General features: G+C 43.7%; 1 protein-coding gene across 7 annotated transcripts in view; it reads right to left on the bottom strand.

Moving 5' to 3' along the window:
- Window positions 1-16,658, bottom strand: part of LOC137383941 (solute carrier family 45 member 3-like) — a 166,085-nt gene that overhangs the window by 6,943 nt on the left and 142,484 nt on the right. For all 7 annotated transcript variants that reach the window (XM_068057364.1, XM_068057363.1, XM_068057369.1 and 4 more), the window contains exons 2-3: window positions 12,709-13,157; window positions 7,161-7,979 (exon numbers count right to left, since the gene is read on the bottom strand). In XM_068057364.1, the coding sequence (XP_067913465.1) occupies window positions 7,161-7,979; window positions 12,709-12,880 (991 nt within the window). In that variant the 5' untranslated portion in view covers window positions 12,881-13,157. The remainder of the gene's footprint in view (window positions 1-7,160; window positions 7,980-12,708; window positions 13,158-16,658) is intronic.

Raw genomic sequence — 16,658 nt, 5'->3', positions numbered from 1 at the left:
CAGTCGGTGTTTCTTCATACATGTTTATGAGGAGTTCAGACAGATTGAGAGAGTGTATTGGCCTTTTGTGTGCAACTGCTGGCAACATGTGATCATACTGAACCATCAGGTGCTGGTTTTTGAACCCATCAATCCTGCATTTTTCTCACTCCCACCAATAGGGGGCAACACTCTTGATGCAGCATGCTTGATTGTCTGCTTTTGAATAATCCAAGTTGGGTCATTGTATGATCTTTTTTGACTTCAATTCTCAGCCTGTCCCCCTCACCAATCATCGGCACACAGTCTCCATCTCTCTTACAGAAAAAATTACATGTGTGGTGGAACCACTTGAGAGACTTGAGCGCTCTGTTGACAATGCTGTGCAGTACTGAGAGGGGACTGCATTGTAAGTGCCATCTTTCAGATGTGATGCTAACTGAGGCCCCTGTCTCCCCGCTCAGGTGAACCTAACCGATACCTCAAAGAAAAGCAGGGGAGTTCTCCTCACTATTCTGGCCAATATGTATCCTTCAACCAACATCACAAAAACTGATTATCTGGTCATTATCTCATTGCTGCTTGTGGGAATTTGCTGTGTTCAAACTGGCTGCCCTACATTCCAACAGTAACTGCACTTCGAAAATAATTGATTGGCTGTGAAACTCTTTGGGACATTCTGTGATGGGGAAAAGCTATATAAATGCAAGTCTTTCATGTTGTTTTCTCACTGCATCAAGTGAAATAAGGCTGTTTGGATAAGACATCAGAAAAAAACAAAAACAAAATTGTGCCTTGCACACACCCTATGGCCGGAATTTTACGCCGCCCAGCGGGTCGGATGGTGGCGGCGTACCGCCCGCCTGAGGCCAATCAAGCCCTTGAGTGGCCACTTGAGGGCCCTCGCCCGCCTCCACAGGTATTTTACCTGTGGCAAGTGGGTGTGCTGGGGACGTGAAAGGCCGCCCAGTGATAGCTGCCGGCCTTTCTGTGCCCCGGTGGGGGGGCAAGGCAATTGGGCACAAGGTGCCCGATTGAGGGCCACCCCCTACCCACCAACCTCCCCCCAAACGATCACTCCAGCCTCAGCAGGGAAGGACCGATCCCCCTGGTGAAGCATTCCCTACTTACCTTCCCTCCTCGATCCATGGCATCGGCTGGGCTGCAGTCCCAGCAGTGACCACCGCTCCCGGTGGTGCTGTTGGAACTAAGAGCTGCCGGCCGACTGATTGGCCAGCAGCTCACTAAGGCGGGCCCTCCTCCCTCAAGTGGGTGGAAGTCCCGCCTCGGGACAATTAAAGCCTGGAGACCTGTAAAATACACGACGGATCCCCGGGCTAGGCGGAAGCGGGTTCATCACCAACTTTCACGTCGGAGTCCGGCTCCCGTCCATCCACCATAAAAGTCCGGCCTACGTGTCTACAAAAGGGAAGCACGAGACTGGGACTTGGCCGACTCCACCCCCTCTGCAAACACGTATGAAAATAATTTTTAAAAGAAAACTTGCGATGAAGGAATCAAATGATAGGGGTTCCTTAAAGATTTTGCTCAACACACTAAAATGCACTAGAATGTGCTCACACCCTCCCACCAGTTATATAATTCTTACAGTAAAAAGGTAACCAATCACCTCATTTTATTAACATTGAGACTGGCTAAAAAAGGCTAAGTTGAATTGGATTTAGATGTCAGCTGTGTTTAGTGTAAATGTGACTAAGCATTCAAGCTGCTGCAAAGGGCAGGCCATCAAATTTGGTGGCTTGGGCTGGACAGGTTTTCTTTAAAACACCTGCTTCTCAATGTTTAACACACACCCACTCACACAGAAAATAACTCAGTCAGCAGTTAATCCTTCCCTGTACCAACACGTCAACCCATATACAGGAGAAGAAAAAAGACTGTGATAACTCAGATCTATGGTCCATTTGGTGCAGAGCCTGTTTTTATTTTCTGGACTAAGGCCAGCAGGAAGGGGTTTGTGGTGTAACTATTTGAAAAGAACTATTGATTGCACAAGTTAAGAATCAGGAAGACTTCGATACATGCTGGAACATGTGGTGGACACTTCTGAACATTAATGTTTGTATAGAGATAGCAAGTAATGAAACATCTGAATTTTAGCTACTTTTTCACGTTTGGTGGCAATTTGATAAACGAATGCACTGGCCCACGGATTGACATGGTGTCGGCTTGCGTCTCCCAACTTTTAATTTCACTTACACTTACACACACTTACACTTACACACACTCACACTTTTTTTTTTAAAAACAGCTATTACAATTGTGGCTACGCTCTTAAAAGTTTATAACATAGAATCAATATTTTGTTTAGTCATTTGTGAAAGGTGAGCGTCGCTGGTGAAGCCCATTCCTGATTGCCCTCGAGAAGGTGCTGGTGTATGACAATAAAAAAATAACTTTTAAATGAGTTCACTGTAAAAAGCTTGACCATATTACCCATCAAACCCTGCAATGGGTTAAACTGGACTGAGAACAGGATCTCTTATTTTAGAAAGGCTGAAAACAAGTCTGCTGAACTGTGAAAATAAAACAAATGCCATCAAGAAGAAGCAGAAATAGTGCAGGCAAGAGCGGGTCATTGGTATTTTGATTTATGAATAGGCCTTGGAGACTGTACAACTTAGATAAGATGGAGCATAGAATTGCAACAGATTCTACAAACATTTTCTGGAAGGTTGGCTACAAGGGGCTTCACGTGATGGAAAATTACTGAAGAAAGTGAAGGAAAGATGGACAGCTTTCTGGGTGGCTTCAAACCCTATGGTTTAAACAATGATTGCCGAATTTAACTGGGTATTGTGATTTTAAGAGAAGCTTCATAGGACAATATGGCCTGTCAGGTCCATTGTCTGAAAAGGAGCAGGAGGTTGAACACGTCTACTGCAGCCACGAGAGACTGGCACTGTGGTCGTGAAGGAGAAACCCAACCAAGTGTCAGAAGGAGAATGGATGCAATCAACAAGAACGGGCCACTTTGGGTGATTATGTGACTAAACTTACTGGAAATATATTTGAGCATTCTAATGCCAGATACTGCTGAAGCATTTATTTACTGGGGATACAGTAATGTAGTTTTATTATTTTCTTTTCCTCAGTGTTAAATCTGTGACCATTTTAAACAAACCATAACCGTGCTAAGTATAACAGCTTTTTGAGTGAGTCATCATTTTGCTCTTTTTAATTTGCCGGTCAAAATGAGCTATAAGCCTGTGAGTGTTTTAAAACAAAAAAAAAGGGGGTGAGCTGCTTTCTTGAACCACTGCAGCCCATGTGGTGAAGGTACTCCAGAGCGTTGTTAGGAAGGGAGTTCCAGGATTTTGACCCAGCGGCAGTGAAGGAACAGCGATATTGTTCCAAATCAGGAAGGTGTGAGACTTGGAGGGGAAGGTGCAGATGCTGGTGTTCCCATGCATCTGCTGCCTTCGTCCTGCTAGGTGGTAGAGGTCATGGGTTTGGAAGGTGCCGTTGAAGGAGCCTTGGCGAGTTGCTCTAGTGCATCTTGTAGATAGTACCCACTGTTGCCACTGTGCGCGGTGGTAGAGGGAGTGAATGTTTAAGGTGGTGGATGGGGTGCCAATCAAGTGGGCTTCTTTGTCCTGGATGACGTCGAGTTTCTTGAGTGTTGTTGGAGCTGCACCCATCCAGCCTTGTAGATGGTGGACAGGCTTTGGAGAGTCAGAAGGGGAGTCACTCACCAGAGAGTTCCCAGCCTCTGACCTGCTCTTGTAGTCACATTGTTTATATGCCTGGTCAAGTTAAGTTTCTGGTCAATGATATCCACCAGGATGTTGATGGTGGGGGATTCAGCGATCGTAATGCTATTGAATGTCAAGGGCAGATGATTAGATTCTCTCTTGTTGGAGTTTGTCATTCCCTGGCACTTGTGTGGTGCAAATGTTACTTGCCATTTATCAGCTCAAGCCTGAATGCCGTCTAGGTCTTGCTGCATGTGGACATGGACTGCTTTATTATCTGAGGAGTCACGAATGGTACTGAACATTGTGTAATCATCAGCCAACATCCCCACTTCTGACCTTATGAATAGGGGAAAAGGGGAAAAGTCATTGATGAAGCAGCTGAAGATGGTTGGCCCTAGGACACTACCCTAAGGAACTCCTGCAGTGATGTCCTAGGGCTGAGATGATTGACCTCCAACAATCACAACCATCTTCCTTTGTGCTAGGTATGACTCCAACCAGCAGAGAGTTTTCCCCCTGATTCCAGTTTTGCTAGGGCTCCTTGATGCCATACTCGGTCAAATGCTGCCTTGATGTCAAGGGCAGTCACTCTCCCCTGAACCTCTGGAATTCTGTTCTTTTGACCAAGGCTGTAATGAGGTCAGGAGTTGAGTGGCCCTGGCGGAACCCAAACTGAGCATCGGTGAACAGGTTATGGCTGTGTAAGTTGTGCTTGATAGCACTGTCAAAGACCCCTTCCATCATTTGCTGTTGATAGAGAGTAGACTGATGGGTCGGTAATTGGCTGGATTGGATTTGTCCTGGATAGGCCACACGTGGGCCTATCCATATTGTCAGGTAGATGGCAGCATTATAGCTGTACTGGAACAACTTGGCTAGGGGCCTGTCTGGTTCTGGAGCACACGTCTTCAGTACTACAGTGGGATGTGTTTAGGGCCCATCACCTTTCTGGTGTCTTCAGCCATTTCTTGATATCACGTGAAGTGAATTGAATTTTCTGAAGACTGGCATCTGATGGATCATCCACTCGGCACTTCTGGCTGAAGATGGATGCAAATGCTTCAGCCTCGTCTTTTGCTGCTTAGCATGCATGTAGCCCTTTGCTGCAAGTTCACCAAGTTGGTACCTCATTTTTAGGCATGCCTGGTGCTACTCCCGACATGTTCGCCTATACTCTTCATTGATCTCCTGGCTTGATGGTAATGATAGAGTAAAGGAGATGCCAGTCCATGAGGTTACAGATTATGGCTGAATACAATTCTGCTCCTGATGGCCCACAGCAGCTCGTGGATGCCTGGTTTTAAGCTGCTAGATCCATTCTGAACCTATCCCATTCAGCATGGTGGTAGTGCCACACAACATGATGGAGGGTAACCTCAGTGTGAAGATGGGACTTTGGCTCCACAAGGATTGCGCAATGGTCACTCCTACCATGCAGTCATAGACCAATGGATCTGTGATAGGTAGATTGGCGAGGGGGGAAATCAAGTAGGTTTTTCACTCTTGTCGGTTCTCTCAACACCTGACACAGGCCCAGTTGGTCAGTAGTGGCATCACCCAGCCATCTTGGTGATGAACATTGAAGACGTCACCCAGAGGTAAATTCTGTGCCTTTGCTACCCTCAGTGCTTCTTCCAAATTGTATTCATCAGCTGACGGATGGCAGTAGGTGGTAATCAGCAGGAATTTCCTTATCCATGTTTGACTTGATGCTATGAAACTTCATGGGATCCAGAATTAATTTTGAGGACTCCCAAGGCCACTCCCTACTGACTGTATACCACCTGTGCGACCACCTCTGGTGGGTCTGTCTTGCCAGTGAGTCAGCACATACCCAGGAATGGTGATGGAGGATTGGCTGGAAGGTATGATTCAGTGAGTATGAATGACTATGTCAGGCTGTTGCTTGACTAGTCTGGGGGACATCTCTCCCAATTTTGGCACAAGTTCCCATATGTCGGTGAGGACGACTTTGCAGGTTTGATTCGGCAGGTGTGCCTTTGGTCATTTTCAGTGCCTAGATCAATGGTGTGTGGTCCATCCGGCTTTATTCTTATTTGACTTTTCAGTAGTAGTTTGATACAACGGCGTGACTTGCTAGGCCATTTCAGAGGGCAGTTAAGAGTCAAGCATATCGCTATAGGTCTGGAGTCACATGTAGATCTGACCAGGTAAGGATTTTCTTCCCTAAAAGGCCTTAGTGAACCAGATGGTTTTTTTTTTAATAACGACAATCCAGTAGTTTCATGCTCACCATTACCGACTCTAGTTTTTTTATTCCAGATTTTATTTAATTAATTCAATTTAAATTCTCCAGCTGTCGTGGTGAGATTTGAACTCATGTCTCTATTTTCAAAACATATTTAATACATTTGTAACATATTCCTTCGCCATTATTTTAACAGAGGTATTAAATGGTTTAAAAGAAATGAGTTGACATCTCTGTTAAAATTATGAAGAATTAACTCTGATAGGTGACAGCAACTCACTAAGGCTACTTTGACAGCACCTTCCAAACCCACGACCTCTACCATCTAGAAGGACAAGGGCAGCAGATGCATAGGAACATCACCACCTGCAAGTTCCCCTCCAAGCCACACACCATCCTGACTTGGAACTATATCACCGTCCTTCAATGTCGCTGGGTCAAAATCCTGGAACTCCCTTCCTAATAGCACTGTTGGTATACCTACCCCAAATGGACTGCAGCGGTTCAGGAAGACAGCTCACCACCACCTTCCCAAAGGCAATTAGGGATGGGCAATAAATGCAGGCCTAGCCAACGACATCAACATCTCAGAAACAAATAAAAACAAAGTAGCTTCTGGGCTTCTGTGTCCACGTTGGCATCTCAGGGGTTTAATTACCTCTGAAGGTGTTAGGTGGGTCTTTCTGTGCTGTTCAAAATGCACTCACTGACCTGCCTGTTTTAAAAATTCTTATCTTGGCCTCATTGGCAGCACTCCCATTTCTGAGTCAGAAAGGGTGAGACTTCAGCACTTGAGGGCTGAATCTAAACTGACTCTTCAATGCAGTACTGAGGAATTGCTACATTATCAAAGATGCCATCTTTGAGATGAGATGTTAAACAGAGGCCCCGTTTAGATGACATAAAGATCCCGTGGAGGAGGAACAGGAGAGCTCTCCCCATATCTTGGCCAACATTTCTTCAAGCAACACACAGGCTAACTGGTTATTAAACCTATTGTTGTTTGTTGGACCTCCTGTGCTCTTTTTCCCTACATAGCAACAGTGACTGCACTGACTTAAAGATGCAACTATGGCAATATACAAGAATCGTAATATTGTTGCTATTTGTATTCTCCAATTTATAGCCAAAGCAAAATCCTACAAAGCAAAATGGATATATTCAGTCAGACTTGTGCTCTTCAGTTATGGCATAAATTTAAAAAAAAGACACATACTGTATAATTTTCCTCTTTCATGCTAAAACCACTGTACCTTCATCATAGCGTAGCCTGGCTTCACTCCCAGGATCAGCATTGGGGATACCGTGGTAGAGCCCTTCCCCAACAAAATCTGTATAGAACATCATGAACGTCATGAGGGCCATCCAGCTGTAGAACTCGGCGACAACTAGCTGTCGGATCACCTTGGGAATGCGACAATACAGGTGGTAGAGTTTGGGGATCAAAGTGCAACAGTTCTTCAGTACTAGAAGGTAGTGCCTTGTGCGCCAAAGCGTACTAGTGGAGCAACAACAGTACCTTGCCCGAGGCTTAATGACTTCCTTTGGTGAGATGTCGACAAGGCCATCCGTATTATTACAGGTTTCTTCGGATACAAAGAAGGTAGCAAGAACACACACAATAAATATGGCAGCCAGAAGTGTGAAGAGACAATCTTCTTGCCCACCAAGGTAAGTGGACAGAAAGGTCTTTTTCCAGTCTACTGCTGTCAAGAGATAGCCAATGCAACCCCCCAGGCTGATCATAAAGGAATACATGGAGAACGCTTGTCTGCAATCTTCGGCATCATGGAACAAATCAGACAGCAGGGCCTCCAGCGGCGTGAAACAGACTTGGCCACAGAAGTCCAACATGCAGATCCCAATGATAAGAAAGATCACATCGACAGGGTAGTCTTTCAGGTTGGAGATAGTGGCCATCTTGCTGGCATGAGGGATGACAAAAAGACTTAGAAGGACACCAACGCAGAGGGCCCAAATGAAGGGACGCCGGCGGCCATATCTACTTGTCCAGTGGTCACTTGCTGAACCGATCATTGGAACAAATATAAGTCCTAGGACTGGCCCAATACCTGTGGAGACAAAGTAAAAAAGATAAAAGATATCTTGCATACAATGTGACCAAAACGCGATTCACCATAAATGAATAAATTAAATAAATTACATTTTAATGGAAATTTCGCCTTCAGAACGCTAAACTTTATACGTTATTAATCAATTGCACATGGAGACACCAAATGGCAGGCAGCACCTAAGTGGTCGCAGCTCGAAATTGCACTTTTCCACTGTAGCTACCACACTGCGACATTGGTGGAGACTAGCTAATAAAGCACAGAACGGGAATCTACCACTGACCTTTCGGCCTGCAAGATTCAATTACATTTGTACGATTAACAATGAAGCTATGGGGATTAGCTCTACGGCGTTCTTTATTTACTTGGTTCCAACATTCAAACAGAGTTGATTTATGCTCTTCAAATTGCTTTAGTCAATTTGCGGACTGGGCAGTTAAGTGGCAAATTAACTTGAACACAGATAAATGTGATGTGATGCACTTTGGTTGAAATAATAGAAACATCAGCTGCACCTCAGAAAATAAAGAAACTGAATGGTGTGGAAAAGCAAAGAGATCTAGGGATACATGTGAACAAATCATTAACAGCGCATCACAGGTCACCAAAGCAATTAAAAATGCTAACAAAGCATTAGGAGTATAGAATTTAATCGCTTTGAAGTATATGACAGTCGTCAGGCTGCACTTAGAGCACGGTGCACACCATTGCTGTCCATACCATAAACAGGGCATAGAAGGACTGGAGCGAGTACAAAAAAAGATTTACAATGATCATGCCAGAACTGAGAGATTACAGCCACGTCAATCAAGACTGGTAATAAGTAAATACTATGGGAAGGTCAGGGAATAAGTCAAGACTAGAATTCAAACTCTGATGTCCATATTGTGAGTCCAATAAGTGGTCCATCTAGGAAACGCAATGATTCTCAACTGGGCAACAACTTGTCTGCAGGGCCTCAGCCCCAGCAAGAAGTTCATTTCCGACCGAATTTGAATACTGGACATTACTGCGCCTTACTGAATGGAGGAAATTGAGTCTCGTGCAATGGTTCTAGTGCTAGACTAACACCGGAGTTACAAAGCAGAGCCTTCAGGAATAGCATGCTCAATACCTCACCAGACTTCCAAACCCCAAAACAACATCCTGTTGCCTAGCAATGAATAAAGGCACTTCTAACAGTTTAGTCTACAGAGTAATTTACAGTAGCTCTATTTAACAAAATGGTATAAAAAATGACTACAATTCTGTACAACATAGTTTAATTTATGGGGCAGTTGGCAGGCTTTATCATCCATAACAGCAGCAATGGGAAATAGGCACAACCTGACCACTGTTTGAAGGAGCCACGTACTGTGCATTTGGACTCGGAGGCCTCCAGGATCAGGTCTCATCAGATTACTACCCTCTTATCACCTACATCCCTCAATCACATTGAAGGGGCCCCCATTTGAAGCAGCTCAGCCTCTCTTGGGCATTAAAATAATACTGTGCTCTTTTCGTGCTCCAGCAGTTGTATAAACTCGGCTAAAGCCTGAATGGTAGCTTTGTATTGGAAGCTGCACCTTATACCGGGACAGAAGCATCCTAAAGGGGACAGCAAAGTGGGAGCTGGCTGGCTGGCACTTTCATTCCTTTCAGCAGCCTCCAAACTAAAGCTTCACTGCAAGAAACTTCACAAAATATTTCTGTGCTTCAGGCAGACTAACTGTGACAAACAGGATTCCAGATGACAGTCAATTACCTTTCACAGCCATGCAAATTTATGGAACTTTTAAGCAGCTCTCATTTCCTATTTGGAAGCACAATCAGCAACTATTATAAAAAGACAAAGACATTCCAGACATTTTTCAGTGGAAAGACAAAGAGTGGGGGGGGGGGGGGGGGGTGGGGGGGAAGAAAAGATCTTTTTTCTTCCTTTTTTGTTTTAAAAAATACTGAGACAGATGTGGACACATGAGATCGCTGCTGTGAGGTTTAACCAGCCACATTTCCTGATTTCAGCAATCGTTGCAATTACACCCTTTGCAATAGATTTAGTTAGAACACGTTCTACGTTTGAAAGCAAGTTTTCTTTTGGGCCTCCTTATCTCGAGAGACAATGGATACGCGCCTGGAGGTGGTCAGTGGTTTGTGAAGCAGCGCCTGGAGTGGCTATAAAGGCCAATTCTGGAGTGACAGGCTTTAAAAATACTGAGACAGATGTGGACACATGAGATCGCTGCTGTGAGGTTTAACCAGCCACATTTCCTGATTTCAGCAATCGTTGCAATTACACCCTTTGCAATAGATTTAGTTAGAACACGTTCTACGTTTGAAAGCAAGTAGGAAAACAAAAAGCCTGGGGCCACGTAACAGCAGCTGAACAGAAAACCGCCACATCACACATCCAGACGGAAGCAGTAAACTCCCAGCCACACGAAGCAGAACAAAGACTCCAAGGGGGATTTTTCAGAGGACATCTCGCTCACTGTGCCCAGTGTCTCACAGGACTGTACCGTGTCAAGAGCCAGTGCTTTCAGGAGGGAAGAGAAGACACTTATAGTGGGGAAATCATTATATACCTTAATGCACTTCAGCAGATATTTTAAAATTCTGTTTTGGTGGTGGTGTTGAGAGGAATCGGATCCTGTTCATATTGACATATTATTGCTCAGCTAACATTAAAATAACGTTCATCTTCTCAACGATTCTCTCTCTCTCTCTCCCCCTCCTCCTCCTAATATCCCAGTAACATTTCAAATAAGAAGCTAACATTTCCCTTCAATACTGGGGAAGGAAAAGATTTCCAAGTACCAGCTTGTTTTATCAGCAGTCGTGAAGCATTACGTACAACCTTTCTTCCCTCCTCCCAGGTTTTCTCCCACAAGCTAACCCTAAGCAACAGCTTGAACTTACTGTCAGTGTCGAGCTGAAATATTAACTGTGGTCATATCTGGGTTCTTCCAAACGTGGGAAAATTTGGACGCAGCCAATTGTTGGCACTTAACAATTTTAGTGCAAGATTAGATGAGAAAACAGTTTGATAAGTACAGATATTAAAGATATGAAAATGCACAGATCTAAAATCTGTGTCCTTATTGTCTTGGTGCCAAGATTTCAAGGTATAGGTATTCCTAATGACTAGTAGGAAAGTTTTCCAACTGCTGCCATTTATTTTATTATTTAATTATTGGTACCAATAGGCAACACTGGACTTTAGTTAATACACTTTAATACTGTGCAATAAACTCAGTTTATTCCCTCACATTACTCCCACCAATAATACATGTGGTGACAGACCTGTAACCATCACTACATTCCCTTGGGTGTTACAACCCAAGTTTGAAAAGCCAGTCTCTAGAGTTTACTGCTGGGCATTTTCTACACTTCAAGTTTTCATAGGATGCAGTGTTCACACAACCAACATTGACTCTTACTCAAGTCCTAATGGCATCATTGTACTTACAAGCTTCTGGACCCTTCAGGATACCTCTTGTACACAGGGCAGCCCTAAGCTGTAGAATCAGAGTCATAAAACTCTCCCTCCTCGAACCCACTGCTTAAAACCTACCTCTTTGACCAAGCTTTTGGTCACCCATCCTAATGTCTCCTTCTTTGGCTCTGCTGTCAATTTTTGATTGATAACGCTCCTGTGAAGCTGCTTGGGATGTTAACCTATGCTAAAGACGCTGTATAAATGCAAGTTGTTGTTGGTGCACGTGTATGATGCCAGGTCAATGAGATGTGGGTTTATACTGCCAAACTCTCCTACCCGACCTGCTAGGCTGGGATGGGGCCAGTCCGGAATGAAGGCCAAAGGCTTCCCCATCAGGAGGGTGGTTTATAAAGGTAACAATAGAGGTAGAGTTATCACTCAGTCACTCTGGAATACTGCAGCACAACTGACTGAGGAGTGGCACTGGTGCATTATTACACTAACTTTGTTCTGAATTAACAACTGGGCAAGGAAAGGAGTCTCATGGGGAATCAGCTTGACGGAGAGAAAAAAAAAATGTGGCATCTACTATTTTTCTATCTCCCCCTTTTAATCCTATTGAGTACTGGTCACTGACCAATCAAGGAATACTACTGTCCAAGATTAAATCAGAGGAAAACTATTTCACTTCAGCTGTGTACAGAATTTCCCCATGTGACAGCGAAGAGCTCGAGACACGGTATTGTAAACTCCCTCAGTGCTAATGTGTAAAAGGTGGTGCCAGATGTTGTACGATCCAACACAGACCATCAGACCCCAGGTTTTGATCCCCATTCTGCGCTGTGTTAGCTGATCTCAGCTGGGACAGGGGCCAGAACATTGCAATTGTCCTGAGCACCTCTAAGCTAGCAGAGAGAGCAGACAGGGTTCATGCCCCAGATGGCTACGGAGTGAAGCATGTACGTAGGGATTTTTGGCGGGCACAGGTTTGGATCAACTATGATGCTCTCTGTGGTTAAACAGCCAGATGATGGTAAAGCCTAGGTTTTCTGATTAGTGTTATTTTAAAGCTGCATTAAGCACTTGAGGTAAATGGGTCAATAACAATTGTTAAAAAGATGCTGGTGACAACACCAGTTTATTCTCATTCATGAGCAAAACCGCTTGGGGGTAAGAGGCAGGAAGGAGGGCTACAGGCACACATAGAACTGAAGATCTGAAAGAGCAAGTGCCTGCAGGAGAGGAGGGAGGGAAAAAAAATCTTATAAAACACAGCTGCACAAGGAGCATGCACAATACGATTGTACTTACCCAAAACCATAGTCATATATTTCTCTTGCACTCCAGCTTCCAGCAGCAGTGGAGGGACAAAGGTAATTCCAGCTGCCACACAGATCTCCAGGCCACATGTCAGTGAGTTCAGCAACAACAACTGGGACCTCCGTTTGTGGAAAAACATATTGGTTTGGGGTTTCTCCATCATGACGCAACTTCCTCTAGTTCTGCACTTTGCCTCCAACAATTTCTAGAATTTTCTCGTCCCGCTTAACAAATGTTCTGCAGCTTTCACAGTTTTTAATGCCACAAATGTGGAGCGTTCTTCTCAACATTACTCCGACGTGAAACCACTCCATGTTCAGGCACAGAGAATCCAGAATTGTTCATCGCAAATTTGCTGATGTAACCAGACCATGTTTTTAGTGAAAATGAATTTTATTTCCCCAAAGCTCAAGGCAGAGAAAGTATCGGTGACGGTAACTCTGGAAAAGTGAAGAAAAAGACATTTTAAACTTAAGGCTCATAGGGATCTTTCCTTAGTAAATCATGTCTCCCCATATGTCTGCAGTATATGAGAAACCCAAGCAAAAGGGGTTTACTTGGTCTATTTTTATTCGCAAGTGTTCAGGCAAATTATCACAAAAAAAATCATTGAAAATGTAAATTAACCAAAAGGGAAAAAAATAAACTTTAGATGATGCAATCTTAAACAAAAGCAGAAAATGCTGGGAACACTCAGCAGATCAATTAGCCTCTGTGGAGGGAACAGGCATCACAACGGGGATGTGTGCTCCGATAAAGGAACCGCACCTGAAATGTCAAATTGCCTGTTCTCTCCACAGAAGCTGCCTGCTTTTGTTACCTCTGGACTTGACTATTCCACTGTTCTCCTGGTCAACCTCCCACCTTTCATCCTCCATAAACGTGAACTCATCCAAAACTCTGCTGCCCATATTCCAACTTGCACCAAGTCCCGCTCACCCCTTATTCACTCATTACCCCAGTGCTCACTGACCTACACTGGCCCCTGTCTGGCAATGCCTTGGCTTCCAAATTCTCATCCTTGTTTTTAAATCCCTCCATGCCCTTGACCATCCCCATGTCTGCAAACTCCTCCAGTCCTACAACCCTTCGAGATCGCTGCGCTCCTCCAATTCTGGCTTCTTGCACATCCCCAATTTTAATTGTTCTACCATTGCTGGATGTGCCTTCAGCTGCTTAATCCTTAAGCTTGGGAATTCCTGCCCTAAACCTCTCCACCCTCCTTTAAGATGCTCCTTAAACCACGTTGACCAGGTTTTTGGTTACTTTTCCGATTCCCTCTTCATTTGACTCAGTGGCAAGCTTAGTTAAAATGCCCCGAGATGCTCAAGAGGAGACATCATCAAACAATGTTTGGGGCGTTATATAAATGTATGTGTTATACAAAAGAAGCATTTCACTGAACATTAAACTACCCTACATGTGAAAATTCATCAATCCCATGCTCCCTGTGGGGTGCAATACTCAAAGGGAGAGGTCAAAGATAGAGTTATATCACTGAAGCATCAATTCTCCAACCCAAGCTCTATTTGATTTCAAATTCTCTCATGCTGCATTGGTGAATTTACCATTCAGTGTATTGACGTGTCGACTGGAAACTAATCTGATTAGCACTGCTCCCTTAATGCCTGGCCCTGCCAATATAATCCACCATTGTTACTTGGAACAAAAAGAGCAAAATACTAATTTTCACTTTGATTTCAGGACCATTTCTAACAGGTTTCTATCCATATAACCAGTCTGCAAGCAAGCAAATTTTATATAATTTTTTTAAATTTTCCAGAATGTTAATGTTTCTGTGTTGTCTTTTACACATGCGAGTTCCTCACCTCCTATAACCTTTAAAAACTTTTAAAACCCCAAAGTCCCAACCACCACTTCTCAATTTCATTTGGCCTTCTCTCTCATTGGCCTCAGTTGTTGATCTTGCATTAGGACCTTGGCTTTTCTCCTCGGTTGCTCAATTTAAAAAAAATACAAACATTTATTTTACAAAGGGAAAACTCAGCTGCTACCTGCAGGCTACCTTCTTGCTGCTGCAGATCTTGTACATAAGCAATGGAGCCCTGTTTTGTTGGAGCACACTGGTTATTCACACATCACTGCAAAGGCCCAAACTCTCGGTTGAACATGTGTTATCTAAAAATATTTTATAACATCTTTTACAATGTAACATAGTCTCTTGGGATCGGTTGCAAGTAAGCCAGCTCTTCATCACAACACCCTCAGGGACTCAACCAACCCCAATAAACCATGCATGAATTACTGCTCACTCATCAGATTCATCTTATAAAACACCCACTCGATGCAATGAAAGCCTTCTGTACATAACTGTAAGGCTCTGAACATGTAACATGAGAAAGGCTGAGTCAATCTCAGAATAGATGGGACTAGCATATTGTGCTGTGGTTAGGAGTTATCACTGCAAGAAACAGTAAGATTCCCAATACTGCGGCTTGGCTTTGTAGCTTATTCTCTGCCTTTTATCCTTGCATTTTGTATCCCCTGAATCTGCTCCTTTATCATATGGCATTTTGGCATGGATCTGTTGAGTTCCACTATGCTCATCTTTACTCAGTCACAAGTGTCACTGCAAATAACCAATTTCTTACCCAGGGTTTGAAAACCATATTTCAGAGTCTGTTTCTGTTAACGTCATCAGCTACTTCTATAATTTGTCGGGATTATGATAAGGGCACCTTAAAGTAAATATTGTTGAGCTTTCTACTTATTAGACAGTTCTGTTTGTTTGTAGATGAAAACCCTGACTCACTTTAGTCAAATATTCTTTCAAAATTAATGAAGCAGAGGCTGATGTTTCAAACAAACCTTCATGCATGTACAAGGGCCCTGTCTACAAAAATGATGCAAAGTTATTTGCCATAACATCTCGTCTGCCCATTGTGAAACAGAGGAATGAAGCAATTATCTCCCCAAACCATTGAGGCAGGCCTGAATGTATTAGAAGACCTGCATGCCTCTTTTATTGCAGTGATGCATTTGGATGCTACTTCATTTGGTGTTTTGTATACAAACAATTTACATAGAATTTACAGCACTGAAACAGGCCACTCGGCCCATCTGGCCTTTGGCTGACATCACATTGAAATAGGTAACACAACCGAGATGGATGGTCCTGTTATTCTCTGGCAAAACACATAAATCAACTCCAAATTAAAGCACGTCTTCCGATACAGTCAGGCCTGCCCCCAGTGGTTTTGGGATATAACTGCTTCAATCCTCCATTTCACTCTGTGCAGACAAGACGTTATGGCAAAAAGCTAATAATTAAAACAAATCCCAACCCATTTGCCCATCTTGCAGGAATGTAAGTGGACAGCTCTCTCAGCTCAAAGGTTGACAGTGTCCTGGACTGCATGCAGCAAGGCTTCAATGTAATGCTCCAAACACACTGAAAAACTGTAAACTCCACAGGCATGGATTCTGACAGAGCACAGTTGGAATTTTTTTTTTTAAATATGGGACCAGTCAACAAAAAGAATGTTGTAATGGATCAGATCCATGGTATTTTTCCACAGAAATGCACAGCAACTTTTATTTATTACCATCAGTGTTATTTTGGGGTCAGATCTGAAATACTGCACAATTCCATCAGTCTCATACATAGTGCACAGATTAAAGCCAATTCCAAGTAACGGCTGAGGAATGCGGGAGCTTTCCAAGATTGGGAGTCATCTTATTAAGGAACTTGGTGGGAGGAGATACTGTAGAGATAAAAGTGAGAGATAAAAAGGTAAAACTAGAAGGGGTTTGCAGGGCTGGATTCTTCAGGCCGTAGGTGGAAAGCGTACTATCAAATTACAAGCACTTCCTCAGCGTGAAAGATCTGAGCTGATATTGCTCACTAACTCTGATTACACAGGCTACAAACCAATCTGATATCTAGCTCAATGGCCACGCTCAGCAAAGTTTCTAACCAC

Source organism: Heterodontus francisci, chromosome 25 (genome assembly GCF_036365525.1).
Source record: "Heterodontus francisci isolate sHetFra1 chromosome 25, sHetFra1.hap1, whole genome shotgun sequence".
In the NCBI taxonomy this organism is placed as follows: Eukaryota; Metazoa; Chordata; class Chondrichthyes; order Heterodontiformes; family Heterodontidae; genus Heterodontus; species Heterodontus francisci.
This window is presented reverse-complemented; position numbering and strand designations above follow the sequence as displayed.